The 11,119-nt window shown below is 52.6% G+C and overlaps 1 protein-coding gene across 1 annotated transcript in view; it reads left to right on the forward strand.

The window, feature by feature from the left end:
- The first annotated feature begins 4,148 nt into the window (after positions 1-4,148).
- The window catches only part of FOSL1 (FOS like 1, AP-1 transcription factor subunit), an 8,996-nt gene continuing 2,025 nt past the window's right edge, over positions 4,149-11,119 (forward strand). Inside the window, exons 1-3 of the mRNA XM_017537413.2 lie at positions 4,149-4,496; positions 7,760-7,957; positions 10,694-10,801. Of these exons, the coding sequence (XP_017392902.1) occupies positions 4,398-4,496; positions 7,760-7,957; positions 10,694-10,801 (405 nt within the window). The 5' untranslated portion in view covers positions 4,149-4,397. The remainder of the gene's footprint in view (positions 4,497-7,759; positions 7,958-10,693; positions 10,802-11,119) is intronic.

Raw genomic sequence — 11,119 nt, forward strand, 5'->3', positions numbered from 1 at the left:
ACAGAAAGAAAATATTCTGCTAAGTAAAGAAGTCAGACACAAAAGACCACATAATGTATGAGTCCATTTACTTGAAATGCCCAGAATGGGCAAATCCATAGAGACAGGAAACAAATTAGTGGATAACAGGGGATGAGGGAAGAGGGAAATCGGGAGTGACTGCTTCATAGGTATGGGGCATTTTTCTGGAGTCATGAAGTTTTGAGACTAAAGAAAGGTGGTGGTGGTACCACATCGTGAATGTAATAAATGCTACTGAAGTGTACACTTTAAAGTAGTTAATTGTTTGTTACATAAATGGAATCTCAAGTAAAAACATAAACTTCAAAGGCCAGGAGTGGTGGCTCACGCCTGTAATCCCAGCACTTGGTGAGACCGAGTCAGGCAGATTGCCTGAGCCTAAAAAAATTAGCTTGGCATGGTGTCATGCGCCAGTAGCCCCAGCTGCTCGGGAGAATGAGGAGGATGGATCGCTTCAGCCCAGAAGATTGAGGCTGCAGTGGGTTGCGATCCTGCCACTGCTCTCCAGCCTAGGCATCAGAATGAGACCCTATCTCAAAACAAACAAACAAAAACAATATAAACTTCAATTAAAAAGTGAATAGAAACGGATAAACATAAATATCACCTCCAATTCCCTGGCCACACAGAGAACCCATGGGGTGCCAAGCCTCCTTTCCTTCACTGCAGTACCAAAAGGTGGGGATTCTTGGGGGCTCAGAAAGGGGAAGGGACTGAGCCAGTCTTACAGGGCCACCAAGGCACGGTGGCATGGTCTCTCAGGCCTCCCTGCCCCCAAACTTCCAGCGATGGCTGTGGCCCCCTGGGGTTCTCTCCTGGCCTCCACTGGGTGGAAGATAGTGAGGTCAGAGGCCAGGAACGTTTCTACGGCCACAAGGCGGGGGTTAGTGACTGAGGAGGTTGGAATGTGCTCCCTCTGAAAGGACCTCCTTGTGGCTCCAGCGACGGTTAGAGGAGGAAGAGACTTTCAAAGTCATGTAATCACACACACACACCCAGACCTGAGCCCCTGCTCCCTCAGCTGCCCCAGTGACTCCAGCATCCACTGCTTAAGGTGCAGGGTGATGTTTCTGGATCAGGCAAGTGAACGCAGTCAAGGCTGACCTGTGTCATCCCTCCCCTGGCTACCTGTGTCGCCCTTGACCTGTCCAGCCTGGGCTCTGCCGAGGAGTTGGGACATCAGAGAGAGAGAGAGAGTGTGTGTGTGTGTGTGTGTGTGTGTGTGTGTGTGTGTGCATGTGTCCTGTATGAGTGCCTTCACATGTGGTCAGTCCCAAAGACTCCCACCCCTGGGGCTTTTTATTAACATGTGAATTCATTTTCACTACAATTTGTCAAATTACTTTTTTTATTTATTTATTTTGAGACAGAGTTTCCCTCTTGTTGCCCAGGCTGGAGTGCAATGGCATGACCTTGGCTCACTGCAACCTTCGCCTCCTGGATTCTAGCAATTCCAGGAGGCAGAGGTTGTGTGGTGGCACATGCCTATAATCCCAGCTACAGCCTCATCCTCCTAAAGTGCTGGAATTACAGGCACGAGCCACTGCGCTGGCATCTTTTTTTTTTTTTTTTTTTTTTTTTTTTTTTTTTTTTTTTTTTTTTTTTTTTTTTTTTTTTTTTTTTTTTTTGAGATGGAGACTTGCTCTGTCACCCAGGCTGGAGTGCAGTGGCACGATCTCAGCTCACTGTAACCTCCGCCTCCCGGGTTCAAGCGATTCTCCTGCCTCAGCCTCCCGAGCAGCTGGGACTACAGGCACGCACCACAACGCCCAGCTAATTTTTAGTAGAGATGGGGTTTTGCCATGTTGGCCAGGATGGTCTCAAACTCCTGACCTTGTGATCCACCTCCCAAAGTGCTGGGATTACAGTCGTGAGCCACCATGCCTGGCCCCTGGCTTTTTATTCCAAAACTAGCTAGGGTAATTCTTACTCTGTGCTGTGGTAAGCATGTGACATGATTTCTGTCCTCCAACAATCCTGAGATAGTTACATTATGTCTCCATTTCACAGATGAAGAAACAGAGGCTCTGAGAGATTGTGGGCCTCATCTAGGTCACACAACTGGTGAGCAGCCTAACCAGGTTCAAACCTGGACCCCAGAGCTGTCCGACCCCAGCATGTATGTTCTGTCCACGGGTCACACTGCCTCAAAAACACTCTCCTCTTCTGCCTCTCTCTCTCTCTCTCTCCCCCTCCCTCCCTCTCTCTCTTTTCTCTCTCTCTCTCTCTCTCTCTCACACACACACACACACACACACACACACACACAGAGATGATGACGACAAGAGGATGACAAAAACACTGGGTAGGGCAAAGGCGAAGGAGATGCACCAGACTGCTAACCACTTTCTGAGTGCACAACACTTTACAGCTCACAAAGCACTTACATCTGTGATCTCATTTGATCCCAAAACAGCTCCATGAGATCAGCAGGGAGGCCCAAGTGAGGGAAGATGACCTGCCCAGTGTCACACAGAAAATGGTAGCTCTGGGACTAGAACCCCAGCCCCAAACTGGCTTTCCTGTCTCAAAGTCCTGAGTGCACCCACAGACTGCTGGCCTGTGTTCCCATGGAAGGTAGCCCAGAGGGCAAAGCTAGAGCTGATGAAATGGAAAGACCGTGGAGAAGCAGGAAAGCCCAGCCCTCTTGATTTATTTACTTTAAGTCTTGCGCTGTCCCGCAGTCTGGAGTGAAGTGACACAGTCACAGCTCACTGCAGCCTCAAACTCCCTGGCTCAAGCCATCCTCTCACCTCGGCCTCCAGAATAGTTGGGACCACAGGCAGTCATACCACCATGTCCAGAAAAGTTTTAAATTTCTGGTAGAGATGGGGTCTCAAATGGTCCTCCCGCCTTGGCCTCCCAAAGTGCTAGGATTACAGGCATGAGCCACCGTAACCGGCCCCAGCTCCCTTTCTGTAGTGGTGTGAAAACTGGCAGCTCAGTACTGCATCTGGGCTTCAGTTTCCTCATCTGTTAGATGGAAGAAATCAGAGAAGCAGCTTTGGATGGTGCTCAGCACTAACGTTCTGCATGTGCGACAAGGCTTCTGTGAAGCCGTAAGGGCTTTATAAAATCTTGGCTGAGCCTAGGCTTGGATCTCCCACTGCTGTGATTTGACAACCTGTGTCAGCTACTCACTTAGTGACTTTGAACAATTCATTTCAGCAGCTCCCAGCCTCAGTTTCCCCACCTGTAAAACAGGGATGAGGATGGTGCCTGCCTCCCAAGCACATTTGGCCATGGTCTTACGTTCACACTCACCTTTGACATACTCTCCAGACGAAACTGGTGGCCACACAGTCTCCAAAAGGCACTGACAGTAAAGAAGATGGCGTTTATCAGACCTCAGGACACCTGTAGTGGCCCTGAATTAAAGTTGTCATAGCTCCTGAAATTATCCTGAGTGATACAATTATACTGCATTATATGTGTGGTTAGTTCAAAGCATTACCTTATCATAAACATTAAAAATATATCACCCAGCCTGGGCAACACTGCGAGACCCCATCTCTACAAAAACACAAAAATTAGCCGGGCATGGTGGCAAGCGCCTGTGGTCACACTGACCTAGAAAGGGAGCTGAGGCAGGAGGATCCCTTGAGCTCAGGAAGTTGAAGCTGCACTGCGCGGAGATCGCGCCACTGTACTCCAGACTGGGTGACAGACAGAGACCCTGTCTCAAAAATATAAAGTAAAATAAAATAAAATATGTCACCATTTTTGTAACCCTCGCTTATCATTTTTTCACTTTTCATATACTCGAAGTCTTAAAACAAGGCCAATGGAAAGATCTCCACGAAGCTTTGGGTGGCCGTTGGTGTGGCTCCTGGAGACGTGATTATTTCTTTTTTTTTTTTAATTTTTTGTTTTTTATTTTTTTGTCTTTTTGTTTGTTTGTTTTATTTTTTCATTTTTGAGACGTGATTATTTTGTGCTATTTTGTCTGAGCAGAAACGGAGGCTAACCCAGACCGGGAGAGGGCTGGGGCGGGGCGCGGGCTCGGGCAGGTGCGTCAGTCCGCGGGGGAACCCGGGGCTCCACCTGGGCGCGGCGAGGAAGTTGCACCATGTATGGGCAGCTACGTCAGGGGGGCGGGCCCTCCGCCGCCCGGGGACGCGGAGCCGGTCCCTAACCCGGTGAAAAAGCGGCCGCCGGGCTAGGGGAGGCGTCGCCAAGTTTGAGACCGACGGGCCTCGGCGGCGCGTCTCAGGGGTGGAGCCTGGAGGTGACCGCGCCGCTGCAACGCTCCCACCCCCAGCGGTCGCAGTGGTTCAGCCCTAGAACTTTTCATTCATAAAAAGAAAAGACTCCGCACAGTGCGAGTGAGTCAGAACCCAGCAGTCGCGGACCCCACGGAGCCGCCAGCCCCGGGCATGTTCCGAGACTTCGGGGAACCCGGCCCAAGCTCCGGGAACTGCAGCGGGTACGGCGCCCCGGCGCAGCCTCCGGCCGCAGGGCAGGCGGCACAGCAGGTGAGTGGGGCCAGACGCCGAGGGTCCCCGGGAGGACGGCGCGTGGGAGGCCAGGGTCAGCTCCCGCACGCTCCGGGACTGGAGCCGCGAACAGGAGTCTGGGCCGGGCTGGGGACCCGGGCGAGGATCCTGCCCCTTCGCCGTCCGGGGCCAGTTTCCCCCACCGCGCAGCCGGGGGCACCGAGATCCGCGAGCCCCCCTCCTCCCAGCCGCCCCCTTCTCCCTCGGCGCGCGCGTCAGTCCCTCAGTCTCCGCGCCCGCTTTCTCGCCTCCTGCCCGCCTCTGACTTCTGCGTCCCCCCTGCCTCGGAAGGAGCGTGGGCTCCTGGGTTGGCCCGGCCCCGACGGGTCGGAGGGTCTCTCAGCCTCGGGCTGAATTCCTGGGCTCTGGAGTCTGGGCCCGGGCGGAGACGTCCCCACACAGGAGGGAGGCGGGATTCGTCGGGAGAGCAGCGGGGCCAGGGTAGGAGTCTCGGCCCCATCTGCGACCGTCCGCGTGTCCGTCCGCCTGTCTGTCCTTCGCCCCTCCGTCGCCAAGTCCCTGTCGTTTCTGGGCCAGGGGAGCCCAAGGGGGCCGGGGCAGTGGAACCTTCCAGGTCCCGGAGACCGGCCCTCGACCCTTTTGCTGAATGCGGCTAATAGAGACCGCCAAGTTCCGGGACTTGCGCGGGGTCAGGCTGCGGGCGACTCCCGCGACCCACTCTCGGCCCCGAAAAACGGCGCCCGCTACCCACCGGGGGTACCCGGGAGGCTGCAGGTGCCCGTTTCCTATCGAGGGGCTGCGAGCACGTGTCTATAGGGGCGTCCGTTCCGCCGAGTCACGGCGGCCGAGTCACGGCGGCTGAGTCACCCGGGGCGCCCCTCCCTTCCTGGCCCGGGCCCGGACAACCTCGGGAGCGGGAGATGCCGCCGGCGGTGCCTCGGACCCGGAACTGGGGTCACTGGGCCGCCGGGCCCGCAGCGCTTGGGCTCGGGCTACCGCTGTCAGGACTTGCCTGGGCTTGTGGGACGCTTCCCGGACGACCGGGCGCCCACACCCAGGGCACAGCAGCAGAGCTCGAACCCACTTCTCCCAGAACACTGAGCCCCATCCCAACCCACTCCTCAGATAGCTGGCTAATAGAACGGTCGCAGGGACGTCGTGCTGGGTGCTTGCCAGATCACTTGCTGTATTTCACAGAATCGAAGCCCTCATGGATTTAAGACCCCGTTACTTTATGCCACTAATTTTCTTTCTTTCTTTTACTTTTCTTTTTTCTCTTTTTCTTTCTTTCTTTCTTTTCTTTTCTTTCTTTCTTTCCTTTCTTTCTTCTTTTACAGGGACTCCCTCTTTGTTGCCCAGGCTGTAGTGCAGCGGCACAATCACAGCTCATTGCAGCCTCAACCTCCTGGGCTCAACTGATCCTACTGGGATCCTAGCTGGGAGGCAACCTGGCCACAGGCACGCACCACCACACCCAACTAAGTTTTTTAATTTTTTTAGAAATAAAGTCTCACTGTGTTGGCTAGTGTTACCTGGAACTCCTGAGCTCAAGTGATCCTTCTGCCTCAGTCTCCCAAAGTGCTGGGTGTGAGCCACCATGCCTAGCCCACTAACATTTTTTAAATTGCCAATTAAACTATGATTTCACACCTATTAAAGGGTACTTCTTAGCATCAATGAAATCCTGTAATCTTCACCTGTAACACTATTAAAAATGAGAAACTGAGGTACATGAAGATTAAGTAACTTGCCCATGGTCACACAGCCAGTAAGTGGCTGAGAGCTGAGATTAGAATTGAGACAGCCTCTCATGCCAGAATGCCTATCATCTCCACTTTGGGAGGCTGAGGTGGGAGGATTGCTTCAGCTCAGGAGTTTGAGTCCACACTGGGCAACCTAGTGAGACCCTGTCTCTACAAAAAAATTTAAAAAGTTAGCCAGGCTGGACACGATCACTCACACCTGCAATCCCAGCACTTTGGGAGGCCAAGGCAGGCAGATGACCTGAGGTCAGGAGTTCAAGAGCAGCCTGGTCAACATGGTGAAACCCTGTCTCTACTAAAAATGCAAAAACTAACCAGGCGTGGTGGTGGGCACCTGTAGTTCCAGCTACTCAGGAGGCTGAAGCAGGAGAAATGCTTGATCCCTGGAGGTGGGGGTTCCAGTGAGCCGAGATTGTGCCACTGCACTCCGGCCTGGGTGACACAGCAAGACTCTGTCTCAAAAAAAAAAAAAAAAAAAAAAAAAAAATTAACTAAATGTGGTGGTGCACACTGGTAGTCCCAGCTATTTGGGAGGCTGAGGTGGAAGGATTGCTTGAGACTGCAGCTCACTGCACTCCAGCCTGGGTGACAGAATGAATGAAACCCTGTCTCAAGAAAAAAAAAAAATTAGGATAGCCTGAACCCAGAGCAGTGAGTCTTTCCTGCCTCAGCCCCTCTGCACTGGGCACCTGCCACTTACCAGACTGTCACACACATTCTCACACCTGATTCTCACAGCCTTCCCCTGAGTTGGGAGCTGTAATTATCCTCTTCATGCAGATGAGTGCAGGAGCAGGTAACAGCCCAGCTGCTGGGCTCAAATCCCATTTCCTACTCACTGGCTCTGTATCTGTGGACAACTGTTCTCCCGTCTGAAAATGAAGATACTATGCCAGTCATGGTGGCTCACACCTGGAATCCCAGCACTTTGGGAGGCTGAGGCAGGTGGATCACCTGAGGTCAGCAGTTCAAGATCAGCCTGGCCAACATGGTGAAGCCCTGTCTCTACTAAAAATACAAAAATTAACTGGGCGTGGTGATGCATGCCTATAATACTAGCTACTTGAGAGGCTGGGGCAGGAGAATGGCTTGAACTTGGGAGGCAGAGGTTGCAGTGAGCTGAGATTGTGCCACTGCACCCCAGCCTGGGCAACAGAGTGAGACTCCGTCCCAAAAAAAAAAAAAAAAAAGAAAGAAAGAAAATGAAGACACTATTGTGCCAACTATATGAGTCAGTATTTGTGCAGTGGTTAGGACAGTTCCTGGCAGTTCATACTTTATAGATGTTAGCTCTGATGGGGAAATGGAGGCACAGAGAGGTTATGTGACCTGCCCAAAGTCATACAGCTTATGAGCAAGGATTTGCCGCCATGTCAGACTCTGACTGCCAAGCTGTGCTCTTTCTGTTCCCAGAGCTAGCCAGTACATTGAAGGTAGACAGCAGTGTAGCCTCTGCCCAGTGGGAGCCCCTCAATCCACATGGACCTCATCTGTGGCCTTCCATTTCTTATCCCGTAGAAGTTCCACCTCGTGCCAAGCGTCAACACCATGAGTGGCAGTCAGGAGCTGCAGTGGATGGTGCAGCCTCATTTCCTGGGGCCCAGCAGTTACCCCAGGCCTCTGACCTACCCTCAGTACAGCCCCCCACAACCCCGGCCAGGAGTCATCCGGGCCCTGGGGCCGCCTCCAGGGATACGTCGAAGGCCTTGTGAACAGGTAAGGCACAGAGGCATTGCAGTGGTTCCAGCTGCTCCTGGGAGTGCTAGGATGTGGAGAAGCTCTTGCCGGAAAGAAGAGTACAGGTTTAGGAGGGGGGAGGGCAGGCTGCAGGTGACTACTGCCCAAGGCTGAGAGTGATAGGAGCCCCAAGCGGAGGCCCAGAGGGTAAAATCAGTCACTTCTGGATCAGGGAAAGCTTCCTGGAAAAGGTGGCATATTAGTTTAGAAGGATGGGTAGGACTGGCAGAGGCAGAGATGAAGGAAAGGACATTCCAGGTGAGGGGATGGCAGGATCAAGGATGGAGGTGGAGGTGAGAACATGTAAGATGTGAACACGGAACGGTGAGGGGGTGTCTACCTGCTGACATGCATAGAGGGGGCGCTTATGTTGCCTGGAAGAGAACAGGAATAAGAGGGTTCCCTTCAGCTACTCCCTCAGTCTCAGTTTCCCTGTCTCATTTAATCCTCACAAAATCCCTCTGGGGAATGTACCTGGTTTTCCCCATCTTCCACCAAGGAAATGAAGGCATACAGTGAGTAATGACATAGGACTGGTCTTGGCCCCAGGTCTATCCAACTGTGAAGTCAGATCCAAACCACCAAGCCAGGGCTGGGCGCAGTAGCTCATGCCTGTAATCCCAGCAATTTGAGAGACCTAGGTGGGAGGATTGCTTGAGGCCAGGAGCTCAAGACTAGGCTGGGCAACATAGAGAGACCCTGTCTCTACCAAAAAAGCAAAATAAATCACCAAGCCACTCAGTCTCACTGGGAGCTAACAGAAGATTCGAAGCAGAGGTAACTGAGAACTCTTGGCTCCCCAAGGCCCTTACCAAAATAAGTAAGAGATAGAGAGTCTTTAAAGGAGTGGCTCGTCTTTCCCCTCCCTGGGGCATTTTGGTGTAGGAGACTCCAGGGGATGAGGTTACGAAGCTTGCTCTGCAGGCTGGGTAGAGGATGGGAGAGAGGTTAGGGTCCTGGGAAAGATGAGAAATCAGCCAAGGACAGCTTTCCCAGAACAGATTGTCTGCCCTTTGTGGTGAGAAGGGACCATGCTGTGAGCCACAGAAGCGGGCCAGGGGTAACCCCTCTTGTACGTCCTTCTTTCAGCCTGGTCCTGAGGGTGACCTTTTGATCCTGGGTTCTCCCAGGTAGGTCTGTGAGCTGTGAGTTGGATCCTTTTGGCGAAATGGTCTCCCTCATCTGGCTTGTCACTCTGTGCAATAGAGTGAGTGGGCTCTAGTTCTGGTCTGGAACCAGGAGCAAGTTATCCTCCCTGGGCTTCAGTTTTTCATGGAAAGTTGGGTTACGAATCTATGTTAAGGCCGGGCGTGGTGGCTCACACCTGTAATCTCAACACTTTGGGAGGCTGAGGTGAGTGGAACACCTGAGGTCAGGAGTTCAAAACCACCCTGACCAACAAGGTGAAACCTCATCTCTAAAANAAAAAAAAGGCTGTGTATGGTGGCTCCCGCCAGTAATCCAAGTATTCTGGGAGGCCAAGGCAGGAGGATCCCTTGAGCCCAGGAGTTCCAGACCAGCCTGGGCAACACAGTAAGACCCGTCACTACAAAAGAAAAAGATGCCAAGCATGGTGGCTCATGCCTGTAATCCCAGCACTTTGGGAGGCCAAGGTAGGTGGATCACCTGAGGTCAGGAGTTCGAGACCAGCCTGGCCAATATGGTGAAACCCTGTCTCCACTAAAAATACAAAAATTAGCCAAGTGTGGTGGTATATGCCTGCAGTCCCAGCTACCTGGGAGGCTGAGGCATGAGAATCAGTTGAACCCAGTAGGTGGAGGTTGCAGTGAGCCGAGATCAGGCCACCAGGCCACTGTACTCCAGTGTGGGAGAGAGTGAGACTCTATCTCAAAAAAAAAAAAAAAAAAAAAAAAAAATGCTGGGTGCAGTGGCTCATGCCTGTAACTCCAGCACTTTAGGAGGCTGAGGCTGGTGGATCACTTGAGGTCAGGAGTTCGAGAGCAGCCTGACCAACCTGGTGAAACCCAGTGTCTACTAAAAATTCAAAAATTAGCCACAATCATGGTGCACATTTGTAGTCCCAGCTACTCAGGAAGCTAAGGCAAGCAGGAGAATTGCTTGAACCCAGGAGGTAGAGGGTCCAGTGAGCTGAGATCGTGCCACTGCACTCCAGCCTGGGCAACAAAGCAAGACTCAAAAAAAAAAAAAAAGTTTCTGTTCTGCATATTCTCAGTGAAAAAACAAGAATCTATGTAAAGTTCTTAGCTGGCACATAGTAGGTTTCCAACAAATTACAACTTAATCTGCAACACTCATTAGCCCCTCCTAGTGCTTACAGCTCATGGGGTAAGAGGATACTTGGTTGTCCAGAGATGCAGAAGGATGAGGGTGCTGCAAAGAGGGGGCTGAGGAGGAAAGGTCATTTCTGGCTGGGGAATAAGAGGGCTTCCTGGAGGCAGCAGCATCTTAGTTGAGTCCTAGGAGATGAGGAGGGTTACAGTTTATGGAGGGGGAGGACGTTATAGGAGAGGAATGTGCACTAAAGCTAGGTGTGAGGAGGAAATTTGACCAATCCAAGAAGACAGTGCCTCAGTGCAGGGAACTGGTTGGGTGCAGTGATCCCTAAATCACAGGCAGAGGGGGCCCCTGTGTTGCCATGACCTCTGCCAGGGTCCTACCACTGGGCTACCGTGAGGGGTGAGTTCCAGGCAGCCAGTGGCCCAGGGTCCTCCTCACTGCTGGTCTCACCCCCAGATCAGCCCAGAGGAAGAGGAGCGCCGCCGAGTAAGGCGCGAGCGGAACAAGTTGGCTGCAGCCAAGTGCAGGAACCGGAGGAAGGAACTGACCGACTTCCTGCAGGCGGTGAGCACAGGCCCTGGCCCACCAAGCTCAGAGGGACCCCGTCTCCCTGGAGGCCCCAGAGCCCCAGTATATGTAGCTCCCTCCCCACCATCCTTGCTCCTTGTCTGAGGGGCTGTCCCTCTGGGGAAAGGATGAGGAAAAATCAATTAAAAATTGGCTGCAGTTGGGCTGGGCAGTGGCTCACCCCTGTAATCCCAGCATTTTGGGAGGCCATGGTGGGTGGATTGCCTGAGGTCAGGATTTCGAGACCAGCTTGAACAACATGATGAAACTCCATCTCTACTAAAAATACAAAAATTAGTTCGGCATGGTGGCACA

This window comes from Cebus imitator, unplaced genomic scaffold (genome assembly GCF_001604975.1).
Source record: "Cebus imitator isolate Cc_AM_T3 unplaced genomic scaffold, Cebus_imitator-1.0 Scaffold102, whole genome shotgun sequence".
NCBI classification, from domain to species: domain Eukaryota; kingdom Metazoa; phylum Chordata; class Mammalia; order Primates; family Cebidae; genus Cebus; species Cebus imitator.